This window comes from Hypanus sabinus, chromosome 28 (genome assembly GCF_030144855.1).
Source record: "Hypanus sabinus isolate sHypSab1 chromosome 28, sHypSab1.hap1, whole genome shotgun sequence".
NCBI classification, from domain to species: Eukaryota; Metazoa; Chordata; class Chondrichthyes; order Myliobatiformes; family Dasyatidae; genus Hypanus; species Hypanus sabinus.
Genome location: NC_082733.1, coordinates 3,186,944 through 3,213,161, shown reverse-complemented (window position 1 = coordinate 3,213,161; position 26,218 = coordinate 3,186,944). Strand labels below are relative to the sequence as shown.

Sequence of the window (26,218 nt, the reverse complement as noted above, 5' to 3'; positions counted from 1 at the left end):
CAGCAGCTTGGAGATGCATCCCACAAATCCCCTCGTGTCATCTAATATCTCCTTTGTATACATGGTCTAGAATATCCAAATGCTCCAACATGCAGAGTGACTTAGCCATTTACTGTATATTCAGAATTAGCTTGCCTATAGAAAACAGAGTGTTAATGGGACTTATTCTGGCTGGAGGCCTGTGACTCATGCTGTTTTGTAGGGACCCCAAAATGATTTGGAAGAAAATGTGGATGCCTGGGTTAGCAAATTCATAAAAACACATAAGGTTGGTGGTATTATGGATATGGTTGGGTCTGAAATAATTGGGTAAGTTAAAATATGCTATAACTCTTACACTTCTAATTTGCCCCTCTTATCTCCTGATGGATCTTGAGCCACTAGCAGTATATAGAACATATCTCAGCAGTGACCATCCAATATTTCTCCATATCTGTGCTCATTGAAGAGTTGTCAAAACCCTCATTACTGATGGTCTCCAAAAATCAATATGACAACATCCCCACCTCCTCAGCAAGACACAAAGTGCCAGAGGAACTCAACAGGTCAGGCAGCATCTATGGAGGAAAATGCAGTCAATGCTTCAGGTTGAGATTCATTTGAGCTGGACCCTTTACCAGTCTTGGCCTAAAACATTGACTTTCCATTCCCCCCCCCCCCCCCCCCAATAAAGAAAGCCTGACCCACTGAGTTCCTTCAACAGTTTGTGGGTTGCTCACGATTCCAGCATCTGCAGTCTCATGTCTCTTTTACATCCTCCCCTATCAAACATTAGGTGCCCTCACCATTGCATTCTGAGTTGTTACTACTCCCTTTTTGGAATTACCTTCCTCAATCTGGTGGAAGCATAATCTTTGAACGTTATAAAACACAAGGAGATACTACTATTTTTTGATAGTAGATTGGAAAACAAAGTAATATGTTATAAATTTTCATCTTTGTTATTTTGTTTTCCAATCTGTTATAAAACTATAAAAGCAAGCTGATTTGATAGAGTATTTGTACCTCAGGAGTAATTCACGCACACAAAAATAAATGTTCTGTAACCAAAGTTCAAAACAAATCTTAGGCATCAGAGTCAATTTTTCAAAGCTGAATGTCCAAATAAAACTGGTAATGAATTACACAAAGCAAGGAAAATTTTATAATCAGTAAGTTTATTAGATACAGAAGGAAAAATTCTGATATTTACATAGTGCAAGTATAACATGTTAATTATGGAATTATGTACATTAAATGAAATGACATATGCTGGTCACACAAGCAAAAATACACATCATCCTTCATATTTCCAATTATCAAATTTCTGCAATTGCCTATTTTGAATTAGATTCCAAATGAAAACAATAAAATAGAAATCAAACTAACATACAGGAAGAGGCACATTAAAGAATATTAACAGTCTGTTTTCAGAGCCTCTCAGGAGAAAATACAAATGTACAATTTAGCCTACAGCATAGATCAGACAAATGTTACGATTTTCATTCTTTATAAATCAAGGATCAGGTCACTTTACACAGTTGGACACATTTGGAATTCATGTAGTACTGAGTGCTAGAAGTCTAATAAATCCTATACTCACCCAACATCAGCTGTCCCAGGAATTTAACCAAACAGAAACATATCCTTTGCTATTCAAAATAAGATCAATGTACATGAAAAAAAACTGGTTCCTACTAAGTGATAACAGCAACAATCACAAAGCTATCAACACTATTAGTACAATACAGCCTGAAATACAATGAATATTATGTTAGCTTTTTACCACCAACTTGATGGACCATCTTTGTTTATGTGTTAATACAAAGTTGAACCTAAACCCGCTCAGGGCACCTGCTTACAATAGAAAGGTGTTAAATTATAAACTAAGATAACAATCTTTGAAAGTCTTTTTGCATAATATATTATTCTTTATTGTGAATTAAATACTAAAGATTATTTGAAAGTTGCCATTGTTCTGTATATGAATAGTTCTATTTTGGGTAAAAATTTACAAATGGAATTATGAAACAAAAAAGATAAGTATGTGAACTCTATAAAGATTAAAAAATAATTTCTTAAAGTTTTCTAGCACCAGATGTTGCTATATAGATCAAGTTGTGCACAACCTACTGGTGCCACAAGGAAGTACCAACTTCTGAACATCAAAATAATGCATTACTGTGGAATATTAAATATTGTATAACATCACCATACACCAGCAGTGTTCTTCCATCATTTCCATGAAGCAACAAAGTTTTCATTGTGAAAGTATTTTAAGTTTTTGCATATGAGAGTAGGTGAAAAATCCTCCCGTCAAAGTCCTGTACCATTTTGAATGAGATGTATTCTTCCATTTAATTTGGTTTCTATAAGCCACTATAAAAGTTTGTTCAAATGTGCAAGTTTTAGTGCTGCACATTCTGTCAAAGGAAAACACTTTTAGACACCACCTATCATTAAAGAAAACTTGCATTTAGTTGATGTGCATGACATAAATCCTGAAACTTCAATTTGGGCAAAAAATGCGAACAGAATTTAATTTCTTTACACCTAGACTTGCAACTAAAAGGTTTACTTTGTCAGTGTACAGATACAGCTGAAGATCTGATCTTAAAATGATTTTTATGACATATTTAAACTACTTTGCCCCTACATATTTGTGTTTACTTTATGACGTAAACCTGCAACCAATATAGCACAACACAGATTTCCCATCACAATCATGATGCAATTAAAAGGATAGAGGTCTCATTTGCATTATCAAATGCAGCTGATGAACACATTTAAGCTTAGGTGGATCTGTCTATGTTACCTTTGAACATCGGACCAATTTACAACTTAAAAATATACAAAAGAATCCCATTGCCTTTATTACCATGAAGAAGCTGCATTGAAGGAATAATTTACTGCTGTAAGCAACTGTGTAAGTAAAGTTTATAACTATGCAAATAGTCAAAACTGGTATTTAAAAAATACCTATCATGCAATCCAGAATTGCAAGCCTGATGCTACATGAAGGAACCATAATTAAGACAGAACAGCTATTGTACACTTGATGTTGTGTAAATGTGTTGTACAAGGAAGGTAACAAAATTTCACCCGTTCATGTCAATTAAAATGAACTAGTTTCTAGTATATCCCATGCACACACAAGGCCAGCTGTCATATTATTTTCCAGGTTCCAGTCCAAAACATTTTGGATGGCAGCAAAGTAGTAATATCCATATAGAAAAGGCCAATAAAGAGCTGTATAACATCCATTTTATCAACTTTCCCTGAATTCAATTATACAATGCTGTTATAAGCAAATTCATATTAGGTCCAAGAAATGCTTTTAAAAAACACAAGTAACATTAATTTCATTATATAGAGGTATGGTTACATACATCCATCAATTAGGTGCCACATATTGCACAATGAAGATCACAAATCACAGTTGTGCAATGAGTATATCTCTTAGAAACATCACCATTTTGCTGTTTAAATTGTGTAGAGATTTTTTAAAAAATATCAGTCAAATTATTTTCTGATATAAAACTACTGTCACACAAGAGACTGGATTTCTTGTAAACAAAACTGCTGGCTTTTTCCTCCCGTCAACATATTTTACATTTTCTCCAAAGATTCAGAAAAAACTTTCATAAACCATCTAGAAAAACAATGTTTGACAAAGACACTGAGGTTAGGGTCAGTAGAGGACAGACTTTGAAAAGACAGAATTTTTCAATATGTGACTTTATGATCTATCCGTACAACAAGTGAAACTGAAGTTATAAACAGCAGACTTTTACTATTTGTTCCTATACATGTTCCTGAGGTCAGTGATGTTTTGTTTACAGTAACTGGGATAGACTCAATGATTGCTCAAAAAAACTACAGTTAGGTATTAATATTAATGACCATCTTTATAATTTGATCGAATTAAGTGCTAACAATGGTTAAGTTGGTAGGTGGGGATATATATATTTACCAAGTCCAAAGGAGAAATAAATCCAACAGAAAATGCCAAATATTGAAGAGTATTTTTAAGTAGTTTATGGCTAATGCCTTTGGTTTCTAAATTTGCACATCATATTCTTACTGTTTGAAATAAATTTATACTTTCCACTACATTTGAACCCATTTTAAACAAAGCATTACCATTAGTGGGATTAAAATACTTTTAACAGTTACATTTGCTTGTGTATTTTTGTAATTTCATGAGTTTAACAGAAAACAACCAATCTGCTGGTCTGGGGCTGCAATTATTAGATGTCTCTCTCTGCTTCTCTAGGTTGAGAGCCCTCACTCTCTGCGATCTCATCTGCTTGCTCCACCATTTCGTGTTCTTCTGCATCACATTGCCCACTGTGATCTTCCTCTGTACCATCAATATTTTTGCTAAGCTGCAAAGTTTCCAGTGTCTTCTGTGCTTCTGATACCCAATCATCAATTCTACTACTGAGTGTTACCACAATAGCAACAGGTTCAGGGATATCATCTTCTTCCTCCTCGTCCTCCTCATCTTCTTCTTCATCATCATCTCCCTCCTCCTCAAGCATGTCTGGTACAAGAGTACTCGTGGTGCTAATCATGGAGGAATTAAGAACATCCCTGCAGCTGCCATCCAGTGACCCAGTCTCAGTACTTTGCTGGGAGGCCCACTCTAACATATCATCAGCTTTTCCATCTTCCTTGTCTGAACCAGTGGGCTTTGTTGGATGAGATGTCTGACCCATAGAGGAAGTACTTGCTGTTCCCAAGACAGTTTTGTTAGCATTGTGAGAGACTGCCGGAAAACCTGTGGACTTCTGCAGGACGATAGTCGCACTTGGTATGGTTTTCTCTATCTCAGAACCATCAGCTGCATCAGTAGCCTCCACCATGTTCCGCCAGTTTGTTTCTTAAAAACAAGTACATTTTATGATTAAAGATTAAAATTAGATAACAAAACGAAAAATACAAGTCCCAAATGTAGAGAAATAAATAATTTAGAATTAGATCAATCTTCAGATTATGTAGCTTTAAAGTACAGTCCATCAGGGACAAACAGGTTGCTCTATGAATGCTGTGGATAGTGGGATATAGATCAGTTGTAGATACGGGTAAAGAAATGGCAGATGGAATTTAACCAGTCAAATGTGAAGTGTTGCACTTTAGTCAAACAAATGTAAAGAAACAGTACACTGTTAAGGGGAAGGCCTTAACAGCACTGATGAGCAGAGGGACATTGGGAAAGAAGCTTATAGTTCCCTGAAAGTAGTTACACAGGTTGATAGGGTGGTTAATAAGGCATATGGCATGCTTATCTTTATTAGTTGAGGCATTGAGTTCAAAGTCAGTAAGTTATTTTGCAGTTTCATAAAACTCTAGTTAGGCTACATCTAGTGTACTGCATACAGTTCTGGCCACCCAGTATGGGAAGGTTCTTAAGGCTTTGGAAATGGTGCAGAAGAGGGTTACCAAGATGCTGCTTGGATTAGAGGGCATGCACTGTACTTGAATAGGGGCCATCACATTGGCTATCTCATCGCACAAGAGTTTTGCTAATACTTCTAAGTTGGCAAAATAATCTGAAGAGTAGTCACTCACCATATTCCTTCTCGTTTACTTCGGAAATAGGCTCAGATATCACACTACAAAATGAAATGGCACTCGCTGCAGAAGGGTTACGAGAATGGCCCATGTGTGGAACTTTCCTGGTGTGCTTCAGTGCCTCCTCAGCTTGTTCCTGCTCCAAGGCTGTTACCATATCACGGTAAGCTTTACGGGCCTCCTCTGTTAATGCCACCAGTTTATTAAACAAATTCTATGCAAAAAAAAAAATCACACAATTGTTCATTTGAAATTGCAATAATAATGCTTACTGATAAAAGTGGTAACAGGAAAATAAGTAGGATATATCAAACCAATGTCCTTGGCTGCTGTATTGTGTGTACAAAATGTGCTGTGATGGCTGAAGATGGTATTTATGGAAGCTTTATATCAGAAGTACTGGAAGCTCAAAAGTTAATACAGGTCAGCAAAGACAGCAATTAACAGGTGTGTAGAGTTATTGAAGGACAATATACATCCAAACTTATGGATGAAGATACAAGGGGGAAATTGTAGTAAAAGTTTAACATACAAAATTACAGCACAGTACAAGCCCTTCTGTCCATGATGTTGCTCAACCTTTTAACCTACTAAGATCAATCTAACCCTATAATTTTACATGCCCCTTCATTTTTCTATTGGCCATGCCTCTATCTTAAGAGTCTCTTAAATTAGCCATCTCTTCCCAGGGAAAAAGTCTCGATCTATGAATCCTATCATATTATATGCCTCTATCGAGTCTCCTTTCGTCCACCTTCAATCCAGAGAGAAAAGTCCTAGCTCATGTAGCCTATCCTCATATGACATGCCCTCTAATCCAGGTAGTATTCTGGTTAAATCCTTTCTGCACCCTCTCTAAAAGCTTCCAACATTCTTCCTATAATGAGGAGATCAGGACTGAATGTAATATTCCAAGTGTGGTCTAACCTTTATAGACCTGTATAACATTAGCTCGTAGTACTTGAACTCAAGTCCCTGACTAATGAAGGCCAACACATCATATGCCTTTCTCAACAACCCTATCAACTTGCCAGGTAACATTGAGGGATCTATGGACATGGAACCCAAGATCCCTCCGTTCCTCCACACTGCCAAGCACCCTGCATTTAACTCTGTATTCTGCCAAATTTGACCTTCTAAAGTGAATCACTTCACACTTTCCTGGACTGAACACCATGTGCCACTTCTCAGCCCAGCTCTGCATCCTATCAATGTCCCGTTGTAACCCACGACAGCTCTCCATGCTGTTCACAACTCCACCAACCGTTGTGTCATCTGCAAACTTCTCTGGGCAAACCAATTCTGAATCCACACAGTCAAGTTTCCTGAATCCCATGCCTCCTGACTTTCTGAATAAGCCCACCATGGGGAACCTTACTAACGAATTACTAAAATTAATATACACCATATCCACTGCTTCACCTTCAATGTGTTTTCTCACATACTCAAATGAATCAGTCAGACTCAGGAGACATGACCTGTCTCTCACAAAGCCATGCTGTTTATCCCTACACACTCAATGCTTAAAAACAACTTATTTCCCTCTGCCACCAGATTTCAGAGTGGACAATGAATCGGTGTACACTACCTCACTATTATTTTTTACTCTTTGTAAAGTACTATTTAATATACATTTTTATTGTATGGATTTTTATGTTTTGTACTGCACTGTTGGTACATGACACATTTATTATATTTTTAATTTAGCGATACAGAGCAGAATAGGCCCTCCTGACCCTTCACGCTGACCGCCCAAAAACCCCGATTAATCCCAACTTAATCATGGGATAATTTACCTACCCCGTATGTCTTTGGACTATGGGAGGAAATTGGAGGATCTGTAGAAAACCCACACATTCCACAGAGTGGACGGACAGAGACTCCTGACAGAGGATGCCAGGACTGAACTCTGAATTCTGATGCCCCGAGCTCCAATAGCATCACGCTAACTACCATGGCACTTTACATTTCAGTGACATTAACTTGATTCTGCTTCCTCATCAGACTACGCTTTGCCAAATACTGAAAAATCCTGTCTCTTAAGATACTCCTCCAATTCTCCACCACTGAAGTAAGACACAATGGTTTATAATTCCCATGGTTATCCCTGCTCCCTTTCTAACATATAAACGTAGAAAACCTACAGCACAATACAGGCCCTTTGGCCCACAATACTGTACCGAACATGAACTTACTTTAAAAATTACCAATGGTTACCCATAGCCCTTTATTTTTCTAAGCTCGATGTACCTATCCAGGAGTCTATTAAAAGACTCTTTCGTATCTGTCTCCACCACCGTCGCTGGCAGCCCATTCCATGCACTGGCCACTCTCTGCGTAAAAAGCTTACCCCTGACATCTCCTCTGTACCTACTTCTAAAAGCTTAAAAGCTAAAACCTTAAAAATTGTGTCCTCTCATGCTAGCCATTTCAGCCCTAGGAAAAAGCCAATTTCCCTTGGGATCAATAAATTATGTCTGTCTGTCTGCCTGTGACTATCCACACGATCAATGCCTCTCATCATCTTATATGCCTCTAACAGGTCACTTCTCATCCTCCATCGCTCCAAGGAGAAAAGGCCGGGTTCATTCAACCTATTCTCATAAGGCATGCTCCCCAATCCAGGCAACATCCTTGTAAACCTCCTCTGCATCCTTTCTATAGTTTCTACATCTTTCCTATAGTGAGGTGACCAGAATTGAGCACAATACTTCAAGTGGGGTCTGACCAGGGTTCCATACAACTGTAACATTACCTCTCGGCTCTTAAACTCAATCCCAATGCATTGTATGTCTTCTTAACCAGAGTCAACCTGCACAGTAGCTTTGAGTGTCCTATGAACTTGGACCTCAAGATCCCTCTGATCCTCCACACTGCCAAGAGTACTACAATCTGCCATCATATTTGACCTACCAAAATGTACCACTTCACACTTATCTGGGTTGAACTCCATCTGCCACTTCTCAGCCCAGTTTTGCATCCTATCAATGTCCTGCTATAACCTCTGACAGCCCTCCACACAATGCCCAACCTTTGTGTCATCAGCAAATTTACTAACCCATCCCCCCACTTTCTCACCCAGGACATTTATAAAAATCACAAAGAGAAGGGGTCTCAGAACGAATCCCTGAGGCATACCACTGGTTACTGACCTCCATGTAGAAAATAACCCATCTACAACCACTCTTTGCCTTCTGTGAGCAAGCCAGTTCTGGATCCACAAAGCAATGTCCCCTTGGATCCCATGCCTCCTTACTCTCTCAGTAAGTCTTGCTGAAATCCATATACACTACATCTACTGCTCTTCCTTCATCAATGTGTTTAGTCACATCCTCAAAAAATTCAATCAGGCTCGTAAGGCACTACCTGCCTTTGACAAAGCCATGCTGACTATTCCTGATCATATTATGCCTCTCCAAATGTTCATAAATCCTGCCTCTCATGATCTTCTCCAACAGCTTACCAACCACTGAAGTATGACCCACTGGTCTATAATTTCCTGGGCTATCCCTACTCCTTTTCTTGAATAAGGGAACAACATCCACAACCCTCCAATCCTCTAGAACCTCTCCTGTCTCCTTTGATGATGCAAAGTTCATTGCTAGAGGCTCAGCAATCTCCTTCCTCACTTCCCACAGTAGCCTGGGGTACATCCCGTCCTGTCCCAGTGACTTATCCAACTTGATGCTTTCCAAAAGCTCCAGCACATCACCTTTCTTAATGTCTATATGCTCAAGCTTTTCAATGCACTGTAAATCATCTCTACAATCACTAAGATCCTTTGCCATAGTGAATACTGAAGCAAAGAATTCATCAAGTACCTCTGCTATCTTTCAGGTTCCATACACACTTTTCCACTGTCATACTTGATTGGTCCTATTCTCTCACATCTTATCCTCTTGCTCTCCACTTACTTGAAGAATATCTTAGGGTTTTCTTTAATCCTGCTCCCAAAGGCCTTCTCATTGTCCCTTCTGGCTCTCCTAATTTCATTTAGCTAGCCTTATCATCTTATCTATCTACCATCACATAGTTTTTTGAACCTTTCGTAAGCTTTTCTTTTCTTCTTGTCTAGATTTTCAACAGCCTTTGTACACCATGGTTCCTTTACCCTACTATCCTTTCCGTCTCATTGGAACGTACCGAGGCAGAACGCTACGCAAATATCCCCTTAACTTTTGCCACATTTATAACCATATAACAATTACAGCACGGAAACAGGCCATCTCTGCCCTTCTAGTCCGTGTCGAACGCTTGCTCTCACCTAATCCCACTGACCCACACTCAGCCCATAACCCTCCATTCCTTTCCTGTCCATATACCTATCCAATTTTGCTTTAAATGACAATACCGAACCTGCCTCTACCACTTCTACTGGAAGCTCATTCCACACAACTACCACTCTCTGAGTAAAGAAATTCCCCCTCATATTACCCTTAAACTTTTGCCCCCTAAGTCTCAACTCACTTCTTGTTTGAATCTCCCCTACTCTCAATGGAAAAAGCCTATCCACGTCAACTCTATCTATCCCCCTCATAATTTTAAATACCTCGATCAAGTCCCCCCTCAACCCTCTATGCTCCAAAGAATAAAGACCTAACTTGTTCAATCCTTCCCTGTAACTTAGGTGCTGAAACCTAGCTAACATTATAGTAAATCTTCACTGTACTCTCTATTTTGTTGACATCTTTCCTATAATTCGGTGACCAGAACTGTACACAATACTGCAAATTCGGCTTTAGCAATGCCTTGTACAATTTTAACATTACGTCCCAACTCCTATACTCAATGCTCTGATTTATAAAGGCCAACATACCAAAAGCTTTCTTCTCCATCCTATCCACATGAGATTCCACCTTCAGGGAACTATGCACCATTATTCCTAGATCATTCTGTTCTACTGCATTCTACAATGCCCTACCATTTACCATGTATGTCCTATTTGGATTATTCCTACCAAAACGTAGCACCTCACACTTATCAGCATTAAACTCCATCTGCCATTGTTCAGCCCACTCTTCTAACTGGCCTAAATCTCTCTGCAAACTTTGAAAACCTACTTCATTATCCACAACGCCACCTACCTTAGTATTATCTGCATACTAATCCAATTTCTGCCATATGTTTCCCTGAGAACATCTGTCCCCAATTTATGCTTCCAAGTTCCTGCCTGATAGCTTCATATTTCCCCTTACTCCAAATACAGTTGGCCCTCCTTATCCGCAGATTCAACCAACCAAGAATCGCGAAAACCCAGAAGTGCTCTTCCAGCACTTGTTCAAGCATGTACAGACGTTTTTCCTTGTCGTTATTCCCTAAATAATGCAGTAAAACAACCATTTTACATAGCATTTACATGGTATTAGGTATTATAAGTAATCTAGAGATGATATAAAATATATGGGAGGATGTGCATGGGTTATCGTGCATTGGGATTGAAAAAAAATGGAAGTTCTCTTACTAAGTAAGTCAGAACAGGTATATCCAGTATTACTTAGCGTCAGTTTAGTCCAATGTTTGTCTTAGTATATAATATATATTTTACCTTCTATGCATACTAAACACTTAAGAACGTATGTTTCAGCGCCGGGCTCGGGAACGGAAGTTCTTGGGACTCGGGACAGATTGCTCCTGAGTGTGCTCTCCACCGTGCCGGGTTGATGTGGAGGATCAAACACCTAAAACCCCAAAACTAAACCACTGCATTGCTTAGTAATAATTGTAGCTTTCATCTGGGCAGAGCCTTTCTCGCTTTATCCTTTAAAATTGTTCCGATCGTTGACCAATGTAGCCTAACGCTTTTCCGATGACCGGTGGCACTTCACCTCTTTCCGATCGTTTTATTATTTCCGCTTTATTTTCAATTGTGATCATGATTATTTTTGTGAACAGAAACACTGCGCATTCATAGCTCTGGCACCAGGTCCTAATGTCCACAGCACTGAGTCAGGTTGAATAAGGGACTTGAGATTCCCAAATTTTGGTATACACGAGGGGTCCCGGAACCAATCCCCCGCGGAAAAGGAGGGCCAACTGTAAATGCTTTCCGAACTTGTCTGTTCCTATCCCTCTCCAAAGCGATGGTAAAGGAGACAGAATTGTGATCACTCTCTTCAAAATGCTCTCCCATTGAGAGATCTGACACCTGACCAGGTTCATTTCCAAATACCAGATCAACCACAGCCTCTCCTCTTGTAGGCTTATCTACAGATTGTGTCAGGAAACTTTTCTGAACACACCTAACAAACTCCACCTCCTCTAAACCCCTAAGCTCTAGGGAGATGCCAATCAATATTTGGGAAACTAAAATCTCCCACAACAACCCTGTTATTATTATACCTATCCAGAATCTGTCCCCCTATCTGCTCCTTGATGTCCCTGTTACTATTGGGTGGTCTATAAAAAACACCCAGTAGAGTTATTTACCCCTTTTTGTTTCTAAGTTCCACCCACAGAGACTCAGTAGATAATTCCTCCATGACTTGCTCCTTTTCTGCAGGCATAACACCATCTCTGATCAGCAGTGCCACACCCCCAGCTCTTCCACCTCCTTCCCTGTCCTTTCTGAAACATTCAAAGCCTGGCACTCTAAGTAACCATTCCTGCTCCCGAGTCATCCAAGTCTCTGATTTCAAGGTCACAACATAATAGCTTCTAGTACTGATTTGCGCTTTAAGCTTAGCTATTTTGTTTATGATGCTTCTTGTGTCAAGGCACATCTCAAACCATCGGTCTGAGCACATCCCTTCTCTATCACCTGCCTATCTTCCCTCTTGCACTGTTTCCGAGCTTCCTCTATTTGTGAGCCAACTGCTTCTTCCTCTGTCTCTACAGTTCGTTTCCCACCCCACAGCAATTCTAGATTAAACTCCCCCCAGTAGCCTTAGAAAACCTCCCTGCCAGGATATTGGTCCCCCTCAGATTCAAGTGCAACCCGTCCTTTTTGTAAAGGTCAAACCTGCCGCAGAAGAGGTCTCAATGATCCAGAAATCTGAATCCCTGCCCACTGCTCCAATCCCTCAGCCACGCATTTATCCTCCACCTAACTCTATTCCTATACTCACTGTCATGTGGCACAGGCAGTAATCCTGAGATTACTACCTTGATGTCCTGCTTCTCTACTTCCTTCCTAACTCCCGATATTGTGTTTTCAGGACCTCCAACCTTTTCTTCCTATGTCCTTGCTACCAATATGTACCATGACCTCTGGCTGTTCACCTTCTGCTTCAGGATATCAGAAACATCCCGGACCCTAGCACATGGGAGGCAAACTACCATCTGTGTTTCTTTCCTGAGTCTACAGAATCACCTGTCTGACCCCCTAATTAGAGACTCCCCTATCACTACTGACTTATTCTTTTCCCTACCCCGAGCCACAGGGTCAGACTGCGCCAGAGGCACGGCCAATGTTGCTTTCTCCAGGTAGGCTGTTCCCCCCCCCCCCACCCCATCAGGACTCAAACAGGAATACTTATTGTTAAGGGGGACAGGCACAGGGGTATACTCTAGTATCTGTTACCCACTTCTCTGTCTCCCAAGTCTCCTTGAAAACTACTTGTCTATAGCTCCTCCCTAGCACCTCCTCATTTTCCCTGACCAGACGAAGGTCATTGAGCCGCACCTCCAGTTCCCAAACCTGTTCCCCATGGAGCTGCAGCTTGACGCACCTGGTGCAGATGTGGCCGTCTCGGAGGCTCGGAGTCTCCTGGACTTCCCATATCTGACACCCAGTACAGACATTCTGTACTTCATGTTTCTATTCCTCACTGGTAATTTACTTCGCCTTGACCCCTTATCACCAAAGTCCGAATGAGCCAAAGTCCTACTACTCTGCCACAGAGCACTCCGTCGATGACCGCTTCACTAGGCAGTGTCTCCCTTTTATGCCCGAACATTCCTTGCTATTTAACTCACGATTGGTGCTCCGGTTAAAGCTGCTGATAGGCCACATACAATGGACTAATGCTCTGGAAGCTCCCTTTTTAAATAACTGCCTCCGACCTGCGAGAAATCCCTCTTAGGTTGTAAATTAATTTTTTTTTAAAACTTTAGAAATTGTAGAGAAAATAGACTTCCAAATATGTTTCAGTACAGAACACAACCAAAACATATGCGTCAATGTAGCTGTCTCGGTTTTACATCTGTCACACTAACAACATTAGAAAACATTTCAGAAAACATTTCTCCTTTGTTAAATAGTAATGATGTACAATTTTAAATTGAATTAGAGTGATTGGCACAGATTGAAGAAGAGTTAACCAACTTCAAGATCCGCAACCAATCTTTTGTTAACAGGGTCATGTTAAGCTCTCGCTCCCAACCTTGTTTTATTTGGTGTAGTCCCTCAATATATTCATGGTATTTCTCCATCAGACCAACATTTGTTACATTATTGGCCTATTATTGGGCTATTTTGTTGAAATGAAAAGATATTTCTGCTTCTACTTTGATACGATGGCTCTCTCAGGTGATGTTATTCAGAGAAAATCAGAAGTTGAACTTTCAATCCTCGATTTGATTCGCCTACTACTTTCATTTGATTTGAGTTAATTAATATGGTTTCCTTCCAACTTTTTTTTAAGTGGATTTGAGTTGGCAGATTGATTTTTTTTTCTGCGGAAGCTTGTATGATGTATAGCTCCGGGATTGTGCTCCCAATGGATCTTTTTTTTGTTTTCTTTCCAGTTAGTAGGGGTATTTTTTGATTAGTAAGAGGGGTTCTTTTTTCCCCCTTCTTTTTCTTTCAAAAAAAAAATTCTTAACACTTTATTTTATCTTATTATTATTGACATATTGCTTAGGTTTGTAATCAATTATTTGCTAATTTAATTCTTTATTGTATATAATGACATATTGACTTAATGTATCTTTTTTGTTAATCTTCAAAAATAATTAATAAGATGATTTTAAAATGAAAATGAAATCCCTCTTGGTAAAGTTCATGTTGACAGCGCTGATAGACAACGTACAATGGATTTCTTAATTTTTTGAACAATAATCTGGTTCTATTCCTGTGGTCAGTGAGGACACAAAGATCACAGCAATTTTTTCCCCTTATCCAGAACTCTCAAAATCACAGATGATAAAAATTTTGGCAAAGTTACAAGTGGAGTCTGGAGAGATTACGAAAATAACTTTGTTATTTGTTTCTTCCTTTACTGGATGAAATAGTTCTGCTCCAAAGTAGAGAGGATTGGATTGTATAATACAGGAACATTATCCTGAGAATTAGTTTATTAGCCCTTGGGAAACAGCAATACATTGGAAAAAAATTCAAAATATTTTCAAGTTTTGATAGGTATTCCAGCCTAATGAGAACCAAGTTGCAAATTTGGAATGGCAGTAGTATCACAGTCGATGACTATTTCAAGTCAAGTCACTTCTATTGTCATTTCGACCATAACTGCTGGTACAGTACATAGTCAAAATGAGACAATGTTTTTCAGGACCATGATGTTACATGACACAGTACAAAAACTAGACTGAACTATGTAAAAAAAAACACAACACAGAGAAAGCTACACTAGACTACAGACCTACACAGGACTGCATAAAGTGCACAAAAACAGTGCAGGCACTACAATAAATAATAAACAGGACAATAGGGCAAGGTTTCAGTCCAGGCTTCGGGTATTGAGGAGTCTGATAGCTTGGGGGAAGAAACTGTTACACAGTCTGGTCGTGAGAGCCCGAATGCTTCGGAGCCTTTTCCCAGACGGCAGGAGGGAGAAGAAATTGTATGAGGGGTGCATGGGGTCCTTCATAGTGCTGTTTCCTTTGCGGATGCAGCGTGTAGCATAAATGTCCGTGATGGCAGGAAGAGAGACCCCGATGATCTTCTCAGCTGACCTCACTATCCGCTGCAGGGTCTTGCGATCCGAGATGGTGCAATTTCTGAACCAGGCAGTGATGCAGCTGCTCAGGGTGCTCTCAGTACAACCCCTGTAGAATGTGATGAGGATAGGGGATGGGAGATGGACTTTCCTCAGCCTTTGCAGAAAGTAGAGATGCTGCTGGGCTTTCTTTGCTATGGAGCTGGTGTTCAGGGATCAGGTGAGATTCTCCGTCAGGTGAACAACAAGAAACTTGGTGCTCTTTACGATCTCTACTGAGGAGTCGTTGATGTTCAGTGGGGAGTGGTCGCTCCGTGCTCTCCTGAAGTCAACAACCATTTCCTTTGTTTTGTTCACATTAAGAGACAGGTTGTTGGCTCTGCACCAGTCCGTTAGCCGCTGCATCTCCTCTCTGTAAGCTGACACATTGTTCTTGCTGATGAGACCCACCACGGTCGTGTCATCGGCGAACTTGATGATATGGTTCGAGCTGTGTGTTGCAGTACAGTCATGGGTCAGCAGAGTAAACAGTAGTGGACTGAGCATGCAGCCTTGGGGAGCCCCCGTGCTCAATGTGATGGTGTTGGAGATCCTGCCCCCGATCCGGACTGACTGAGATCTCCCAGTCAGGAAGTCTAGGATCCAGTTGCAGAGGGAGGTGTTCAGGCCCAGTAGGCTCAGCTTTCCAATCAGTTTCTGAGGGATGATTGTGTTGAATGCTGAACTGAAGTCTATGAACAACATTCGAACGTACGTGTCTTTTTTGTCCAGGTGGGTTAGGGCCAGGTGGAGGGTGGTGGCAATGGCGCCATCTGTTGAGCGGTTGGGATGGTACGCAAACTGCAGGGGGTCCAGTGAGGGGGGCAGCAGGGTCTTGATATGCCTCATGACGTGCCTCTCGAAACACTTCATGATGATGGATGTAAGTGCAATGGGATGGTAGTCATTTAAGCAGGACACTGAAGACTTCTTCGGCACGGGGACGATGGTGGTGGCCTTGAAGCATGTTGGAACGTGCATTTTAATAATTAATTTGGAAACTAGAGTTAAAGGAATGAGAAATTGGCTAAAGAAGAAATTGTACATCGATAAATGTTGAGAGCTGAAGGGAGACAAGAGAGGAAGTGGATGGTTTTTGGCCAGTATACAATCAGTGGCTGAGGGCCAGTTTCTGTGTTTAAGTGGCCTGAAAAAAATGTTAAGTACCTTCCATGATCTACACTGCTAACCACTTTTATGTTTCATTCTATCTTCAAACACTAACATCAGAAATGTATTTCTATCACCCTTGATCCATTTCATGGCTCGAAAAAACCTTCGTGAAATGTCAAAACCTTACTGGGAGTACAATGAGAATGGCAGATCAAAAGCCAATTCTCCAATTGTAGGCAACCTCTGGAACTATTCTTAATGAAAGTGAATCGTCAAGATAACATGAAAACTTCAGATCAGAGAAATGTTCAAGCAGATGTTTTAAACAATCAATGTGCATTTCAATATAGTTAAATATTCATTTTGTTACACTAAAAAACTTCAATGACTTTTTCTCTCCCCTACTGGGGCAGTCATTTTTTACCTCCCTTGCATGCTTCAGTAATTTACTGTGAAGTGTTTCACAGCATTATTAATAGAAGAAATCAGATCAAGAAATCATTTTTTATGTTTTACAAAGAATTTGTTACACACAATACAGTGTTACTGAAGATAAAGGAAAGCAATTTGTAAGACTGTTGAGGGGAACTGCGATAGCCTACCTTGATAAAATGGTCTCGTGGCCTGGTTCCTATTTTTGTCCCTTTTAAATGTGATCTTACTTATTGCTGAGTGCACCTGGTACAACTGAGCTTCTCGATTAATAATCAACTATTGGAATTATGAGAAAAGATAAAATCATGGAAACCCAACAATCCCATTGCTCCACACCAAGTGGTCATGGAATTGCCTCACCTGATTCCAGGATTGAATGGCTTGTAATATGAACAGCATTTGATAGCTCTGGACCTGCATTCACTAGAATTCAAAATAATGAGGGCTAACCTAATTGAAACCTATCAAATGGTGAAAGGCCTTGATAAGGGTGGGTGTGGAGAGGATGTTCCCTATAGTGGGAGAGTCCAAGACCAGAGGACACAGCCTCAGAATAGAGGGGTGTCCTTTTAGAATGAAGATGAGGAGGAATTTCTTTAGCCAGAGAATGGTGAATCTGTGGAATTCACTGCCACAGGCAGCTGTTGTGGCCTAGTCTTTATGTATATTTAAAGCAGAGGTTGAGAGGTTCTTGATTGGTCGAGGCATGAATGGATAAGGGGGGAACGATAGGAGATTGGGGCTGAGAGGAAAAATGGATAAGCCATGACAGAATGACAGAGCAGATTTGATGGGTCAAATGGCCTAATTCTGCTCCTACATCTTATGGTCTGGAAAAAGGACATGGCACTTCGTTGTTTTACTTTCAGCCACTTAAGTGGGCACTGCTTAAATCAGGAGACATCAAGGGCAGCACAGTGGTGCAGCCAGTGGAGCTGCTGCCTCGAAGTACCAGAGACCCAGGAATAATCCTGGTATCAGGTGCTGTCGATGTCTTTGTTAACCATGTGATTTTTGTCCAGATGCTCTGGCTTCCTCTCACATCCCAAAGACGTGGGCTAGTGGGTTCGTTAATTGCTGCAAGATGTTGTCACTAGGTAGGTAAACTTTGACAGTAAATTGGAGTAGGTGGTTTACAGGTACAGGCATGTCTGGCAAGTAGGAGCTTTTCCAAAAGCAAGATTGTGTTCAAGATTGACACGTTCCTGTTAAAGGGAAGGGCAAGGCTGGAAGGAATGCAGAACCTTGGATGCTCCTGTCAGAGGGGAAAAAAAAAAGAGGCATGGGTCAGGTACAGGCAGCTTGGTTCAAATGAATCCCAGGAGTACCAGGGACATGTGCGAACAGAGGATGCACGAGTATATTCAAGGAGGAAATCAGAAGCGCAAAAAGTAGACATGAGATAACTCTGGCAAAGAAGACCACGAAGAATCTTCAGAAGAGATTGTTGTACATTAAAGGAAAAGAACAACTGGAGAGAGAATGAGACCCTGCAGAGACCAAAGTGGTAATATGCATGTGGAGTCATAGGAAATAGACAAGGTCCTCAATGAACACAAACAATATGCTGGTGGAACACAGCAGGCCAGGCAGCATCTATAAGGAGAAGCACGGTCGACGGTTCGGGCCGAGACCCTTTGTCAGGACTAACTGAAAGGAGAGATACCAATGAAGGTCCTCAATGAATATTTCTCCTCTATTCTTATGGAAGAAATTCATAATTCTTATGGATTAAAGGCAAGCCGACTTTGGAATATGACATGGTTGATTGGGGAGATCTTGGGGATAGTTAGCACTAAGCTGAGGAGGTGCTGGATGTAAGATTAGATAAATCTTCAGGGCCTGAGCAGGTATATCATAGTCCTATAGCAGGGACAATGGGAAGCTAGAGAAGAAATTGTGGGAGCTCTGGCTGAGATATACGCATCATCTTCAGTCATAGGAGAGGTACCACAAACCTGGAGAATGTCAAATGTAGTGTCTTTATTAAAGTGCAACAAAGAAAAATCTGGTAAATACTAATCAAGTCTAACATCTGTAGCACATAAGTTATTGGATGGCATTCTGAGAAATTAGAAATATTAAAAGATGGGCTGATTCGGGATAGACAGTTTGGCTGTGGGTGGGATATCACGACTCATGAATAAGAAAGTTTTTTTTACTGAAGTAATCAAGGTCATTGACACTAGGGCAGTAGATAACGTCCACATGGACTTCAGTAAGGCCTTTGATAAGGTTACAGATAGTAGGCTGCTATGGAAAGTTAGAGCGCATGGGATTGTTCCTTTTGGTAAAAGGAACAATAGTGCAGACTATTATGTGAATGCGGAGAAGGTTCAAACTTCAGTGCTGCAGAGGGACTTAGGAGTCCTTGTGCAAGACTTCCAGAAGGTTGATTTACAGTTTGAGTTTGTGGTAAAGAAGGCAAATGCAGTGGTGGCATTTATTTCAAGGGGAACAGAATATAAAAGCAAGGATATAATGCTGAGGATATAAGACAGGCCACACTTAACAACAGCTGTCAACAGTTTTGGGCCCCATACCTCAGAAAAGATGAGTTGTCATTGGAAAGAGTCCAGAGGAGGTTCACAAGAATGATTCCAGGAATGAAGAGATTAACATTTGTAACACCCTGGGAAAGGTTTCAGTACTATTATAATGGTCTTTCTGTAGAAACAATATGTGGGTTATGGTTAGAGATAGCAGATGCTTTGAAATGTGAGCTGGTCTGTTGTTTGGGGGAGATGATGAGAAAAGACGCTGGAGAGAACTGGTTGGCGAGATTGACTGAGGATCGGTGAATTGTGCTCCAACTGGTGTATATTTGACTGGTTAATTATAATGGGCTCTTTTTGTTTTTTTTTCTTTTCTTTTCTAACCTTTAATTAAGATTCATAAATAAGATTCTTTTAATTGTATGTAGTGTGCTGTCTGTTGTTTCTTGGCACTGAGTTGTAACAGAGTTGCAAATTACACAGCATCCACACAAACCAGGGCTTGGGTGGGAGAGCCGTCTCAATCTCAAGGGTTTGGTGGGGCTGGAATGTGTCTTCCTTAGACTTACGCAGCCAAGGAAACCAACGGGGTTTAACATATGAGGAGTGTTTGGTAGCTTTGGGCTTGTACTCACTGGAATTTAGAACACGTGGGGATCTCATTGAAATCTACTAAGTGTTGAAAGGACTAGGTAGGCTGGTGGTGGAGACTGTTTCCTATGGTGGGGGTATCCTAGATCTAGAGGGCATCGCCTCAAAATTGAAGGGGTGGCCTTTCAGAACAGAGGAGGCATTTTTTTTTGCCAGAGAGTAATCTGTGGAATGCTCTGCCATAGACTGTGGTGGAGGCCAAGTACTTGAGTATACATAAGGTGGCAGTTGATAGTTTCCCGATCAGTTCAAGTTGTATTATTTATCACCATATATCAATAATTTGAATGAGAATGCACAAGGTATAGTTAAGTGCTTTTCAGTATGTTTTAGGATTATAATACATGGGTCGCTGACAACAGTGCCAGAGGAAGACAGAGGTGAGGGCAGCATTTGGCACGCTGGCCTTCAGCTGAGTGAAGCTGGGACTTTGCAGTTGCAGAAGATATTGGCAAATAGCATTTGGTTTACAGGTTTCCCCCACTATCCGAAGTTAAAGCTTTCCTATGAAACTGTTTGTAAGCCGAAATGTCGTAAAGCGAAGAAGCAATTACCATTAATTTATATGGGAAAATTTTTTGAGCATTCCCAGTCCCAAAAAATAACCTACCAAATCATACCAAATAACACATAAACCCTAAAATTACACTAACATATAGTAAAAGCAGGAATTATATGATAAATATACAGCCTATATAAAGTAGAAATATTGTATGTACGGTGTAGTTTCACTTATCAAAATCAGGAACGTCCTGACGAAGGGTCTCCGCCAGAAATGTCGACAGTGCTTCTTCCTATAGATGCTGTCTGGCCTGCTGCGTTTCACCAGCATTTTGTGTGTGTTGCTTGAATTTCCAGCATCTGCAGATTTCCTTGTGACAGTGAGCCAAAATCGATTTGGAGAGAAAAAAAAAATCCGCACGTACACGCATGTGCACTCAACTGCCTGCACAAGGCTTCATGGTCATGGTAGTCTTTTTCAGGGTAAACACACGTATAAAACGGGCGTCTTTTTTTTGTAAAAGCAAAAATCCTCTTTGGTTAGCGAAAATGGGTACTAATGTAGGTTTTTGTGACGGCGAGCTATCGTAAAGCGAACGTTCGAAAAACTATATTGTGTTCTTTTTGCTCACCATGCTACAAGAATGATTGAATTATGCTGGGAAGAATGCAAATTAGGATGCTGCCAAGATTTGAAGGACTGAGTGATGGAGAATGACCAAGCAGGCTAGGACTTATCTCTTTGTTGCTGAGAAGAATGAGGACTGATCTTGTAGAGGTACATGGATAGGGTGAATGCACAGAGTCTTTCTCTCAGACTTTGGAAATCCAGAATTAGAGGGTACAAGTTTAAGGTGAGAGGGGACAGATTCAATAGGAACCAGAGTGGCATGCTTTCACCCAGAGTTGGTCTGTTTCTGAAATGAGGTGACACAAGCAATGATAAGGCAAGTACATAAACATTTAAAAGGCACTTTGACAAGTACAAAAGTCTAAAGGGATATAGTTAAGACCAAACATAGACAAATGCAACTAACTTGATGGGCATCTTGGTTGGCATGGACTAGTTGGGTCAAAAGCCCCATCTCCACACTATATACCTTAATAAGAGGAATAGAGTAAGGATATCTGAGGTGCAAGTTTTCTACAGAGAGTAGTGATTATCTGGAACTAAGACGCAGAGGAGAAAAAAATAATGTTTTAAAGGCATGTGACAAATACTCAGAATGACCGAGAGATAGGCACATGGGATTAGAGTAGATAGGCATCACAGTTGGCATGTACGAGATGGGCTAAACGAGGTGGTTTTGCAAATATATCATTCTGTATTTTAACCTAATATACAATTCAAAAAATTAGTAACTTACTGATCATTCCAAATATTGATAAAAAATACATGAAAACAATGCTATTTTAACTTAGTGTATAGTCTGCTAATTCTACTGCTGTTTCACAGTAAATATAATTTTTCCGTTTAACTGTTCAATTAGCAGAAGCATGCTGCAACACGGATACATAAATGGCAATTATCAAGCACTAGGTTGCCATCCATCAGAACTGAGGTGCATTGCATATACAGTATTTTATGTCCATATTGAAATGGAAATCTATGGGACAACAACAACATACCTCAGCACCACTGTAGTTGAAAATCCCCACAACACTAACAGGAACAAGTTTGTTCACGCAACGACCAAGAGCTTTACGTCCAAGAGCAAAGACAAAAGGAATTTCCTGTTCCCGTGCCATAGCAATCACATTGTATAAAGCTTCATCCAATCCACCTGAAAGAAGAATGGGACCATGAATTAAGCGAAGTGTTACTCCAGTTAGCAGCTGTAATGACAGTGAAACTGAGAGCAAATTACAATATTATTCTGTAAAATCTGCATTAATTTCTGACATCTGAATGCAGGCAATGAAGCACAGAAATTCACTAATTGCTGTCAGTAATATCCTGTTCCTCCACAGACTTCATTATTCAACAAACTGACTTGCCCAGAACTTAAGGTTTTCATGTATTCACATTTAAAACTACAGAAAATATTTAGCCTTACTAAATGAGATGAAACTTTTTAAACAGCTTACTTAAGACAATTATTTCTTCATTACCCGTGTTCCAGAAAATTTTAACTTGTGCCAATTTACTTCGAACATTTGCAAGTTCCAGTAACATGTGTACACTTAAACTATTTACTTCCTTACTTGCTGTCCAAGAATCACATTTGTTGCAAAGCCAGTTTGATAGCAAAACCTACGCTCTATGCTGTGGACATCTAGACTGAAAACCAGATACCATAGAACCCACTTAATATTTATGGGCAGATCTTGATGTTGCTAGCTGAAAATTCCCTGTTTTTATTTCAGCATTAGATAATTACAACACCAAAAAAGAAAAAACAATTGATCAAAAATGCTGGTAAAAGTCAGGTCAGGCAGCATCTCTGGAAAGAGAAACTGAATGTTTCAAGCCCAGGACTTGTAGTTTTATCTATAACATGATTTAATGATGTCTCATATACCTTTAGACTGAATTTTCTCACAATTTGGAGAGATGATTACACACTTAATCTTTTTTAGTTTCATGTGCTTGGTTACTTCTCGTAGACCCATGACAAGTCTTCTCTTCATTTTAGCTTTGATTGGATCTTTCTGGTAAACACGTTCTTGAAAGCGAACAAGTTCTTGCAGTAGCAAAGTCACACATTCGTCGATATCTTTACTGAGCACTTGATTACAATATCTGGTGCAGGGAAAAATTTAAACAGTGTAAAAGAAAGGTATTTTTTGCCATAATTTTAAAAAAATTGATAGCATAGCTACTTAGAAAACATAACCAAGTAACTTTGGGTTACGATAGTTTACTCTGTAATACTGAAATTAATATGTATTTAATGTCCAGGTTTGCGCCTTTGGATTCAGCTGGTAGTCTAATTGAACAGAATCATTAAAACATTGCAACATGGCAACAGGTCTTTTAGCCACTTAGTCTATGTCGAACTATTATTCCTTCCAGTCACATTGACCTGCACCTGGACCATAGTCCTCCATACCCCTCCCATCCATGTACTTATCCAATGAGCCTTCTGATTCTCTGTTGGCCATCAAAACCTATATTTGACCATTTATTCATTCTCATCAAAAGTTAGTAATAAAAATGACTGTTTTAGTTGGAAAAAGATCAAACATACACATCTTCATTTGATCCCACTGGTCATCAATAAGTAACCCGATACACTACAAATTATTTTGTAAGGAAACTACCTTTGCCCATAATTATTTTCAATTAGCTTTCTTGTGAAACAAATATTCAACTAAACAGAGTACTATGCACCAGACTAGACACGCCCAGGCATTATCCCTTTAGAAGGTGGCAGATTTTGCAATTGAAATTTTTTTTTGGTGAGAAGGAAGTCGGAGGATCAGAACAGGAGTGCAACGGGAGCCAATTTGATTTTTTTTTCTTCTTCTCATCTGAGTTAAGAGAGTTGGGACTGTGCAGGCGTGTGACGTTGGGCAGTGAAGTGGGGAAGATTTAAAAAAGACACAGTCTTATACAGCGGGCAGCAGAGAGAGCCGGGAGCAGAGTGTAGGCTTAAGGGTTTTGGTTCAACTGGCTTAGACGGAAGCAGGCGAGGCAAGGTAGGTTTAGGTTTCAGTTTTTTTCAGTTATTTGAGGAAAGGGGAAGTATGAGTGTGAGGGCAGCTTGTTGTTCTCGGTGTCAGATGTGGGAGGTCCTGGAGTCTCCTAGCCTCCCAGACGTCCATATCTGAGCCAGGTGTGCCGAACTGCAGCTCCTAAGGGACCATGTTAGGGAACTGGAGCTACAGCTCCATGACCTTCGTCTGGTCAGGGAGAGTGAGGACTTACAGGCAGGTGGTCACACCGGGGCTATGGGAGGCAGACAGGTGGGTCACGGTTAGGAAGGGGAAGGGGAAGAGTCAGGTACTAGTGGCTGTACCCCTTGACAATAAGTACCCATGTTTGAGTACTGCTGGGCGGGGGGGGGGGGGGGGGGAGAGAACAGCCTACCTGGGGGAAGCAACGTGGCCGTGCCTCTGGCATAGACTCCGGCCCTGTAGCTCAGAAGGGTAGGAAAAGGAAGAGGAAGGCAGTAGTAATAGGGGACTCGATAGTTAGTGGTTCAGATAGGTGATTCTGTGAGCGCAGACGGTAGTTTGCCTCCCTGGTGCCAGGGTCCGGGATGTTTCTGATCGCATCCAAGATATCCTGAAGTGGAAGGGTGAGGAGCCAGAGGTCGTGGTACATATAGGTACCAATGACATAGGTAGAAAAAGGAAAGCGGTCCTGAAAGGATATTGGGAGTTAGGAAGGCAGCTGAGAAGGACTGCAAAGGTAGTAATCTCAGGATTACTGCCTGTGCCACGTGACAGTGAGAGTCGGAATGGAATGAGGTGGAGGGTAAATGCGTGGTTGAGGGATTGGAGTAGGGGCAGGGATTCAAGTTTCTGGATCATTGGGACCTCTTTTAGGGCAGATGTGACCTCTACAAAAAGGACGGGTTACATTTGAATCCTAGGGGGACCATAATCCTGGCGGGAAGGTTAAATAGAGTTGTTAGGGAGGGTTTAAACTAATTTGGCAGGGGGATGGGAACCAGAATGAAATAGATCTAAGGTAGTGAGCAGTAAGGATGTCAGGAAGGACAGGCAGGTGATGGAGCAAATTTGCAGCCATTGGGATGAGTTGCAGTGCAATCAATGCAAAAAGTACCAAATACTGGACTTAAGGTGTTATACTTAAATGCACGCAGCATAAGGAATAAGGTGGATGATCTTGTCGTACAGCTACAGATTAGCAGGTATGATATTGTGGCCATCACTGAGACGTGGCTAAAGGATGAGTGTCTCTGGGATCTGAACGTCCAAGGATACACGGTGTATTGGAAGGATAGGCAGGTAGGTAGAGGGGGTGGCGTGGCTTTAATGGTAAGAAATGATATTAAATCATTAGAAAGAATTGACATAGGATCGGAAGGTACAGAATCTTTATGAGTTGAACTAAAAAATTGCAGGGGTAAAAGGACCCTGATGGCAGTTACCTACAGGCCTCCAAACAGTTGCAGTGATGTGGACTACAAATTACAACAGGAAATAGAAAAGGCTTGCCAGAAGGGCAGTGTTATGATAATTGTAGGGGATTTTAACATGCCGGTGGATTGGGAAAATCAGGTCAGCACTGGATCTCAAGAGAGAGAATTTGTAGAATGTCTACAGATGGTTTTTTTAGAACAGCTTGTCGTTGAGCCCACTAGGGGATCGGCTGTACTGGATTGGGTATTGTGTAATGAACCAGAGGTGATTAGAGAGATGGAAGTGAAGGAATCCTTAGGAGGTAGTGATCATAACATGATTGAGTTCATTGTGAAATTTGAGAAAGAGAAGCTGAAATCCAATGTCGGTATTTCAGTGGAGTAAAGGAAATTACAGCGGCATGAGAGAGGAACTGGCCAAGATTGACTGGAAAGGAACACTTAGCAGGAAGGATGGCAGAGTAGCAGTGGCTGGAGTTTATGCAAGAAGTGAGGAAAGTGCATGACAGATATATTCCAAAGAAGAAGAAATTTTCAAATG

At 40.7% G+C, this 26,218-nt stretch overlaps 1 protein-coding gene across 6 annotated transcripts in view; it reads right to left on the bottom strand.

The window, feature by feature from the left end:
- Window positions 1–1,137: 1,137 nt before the first annotated feature.
- Window positions 1,138–26,218, bottom strand: part of secisbp2l (SECIS binding protein 2-like) — a 175,455-nt gene continuing 150,374 nt past the window's right edge. For all 6 annotated transcript variants that reach the window (XM_059952513.1, XM_059952515.1, XM_059952511.1 and 3 more), the window contains 4 exons: window positions 23,146–23,366; window positions 22,253–22,407; window positions 5,554–5,770; window positions 1,138–4,864 (listed from right to left, as the gene is read on the bottom strand). In XM_059952513.1, coding sequence (XP_059808496.1) covers window positions 4,230–4,864; window positions 5,554–5,770; window positions 22,253–22,407; window positions 23,146–23,366 — 1,228 coding nt within the window. In that variant the 3' untranslated portion in view covers window positions 1,138–4,229. The remainder of the gene's footprint in view (window positions 4,865–5,553; window positions 5,771–22,252; window positions 22,408–23,145; window positions 23,367–26,218) is intronic.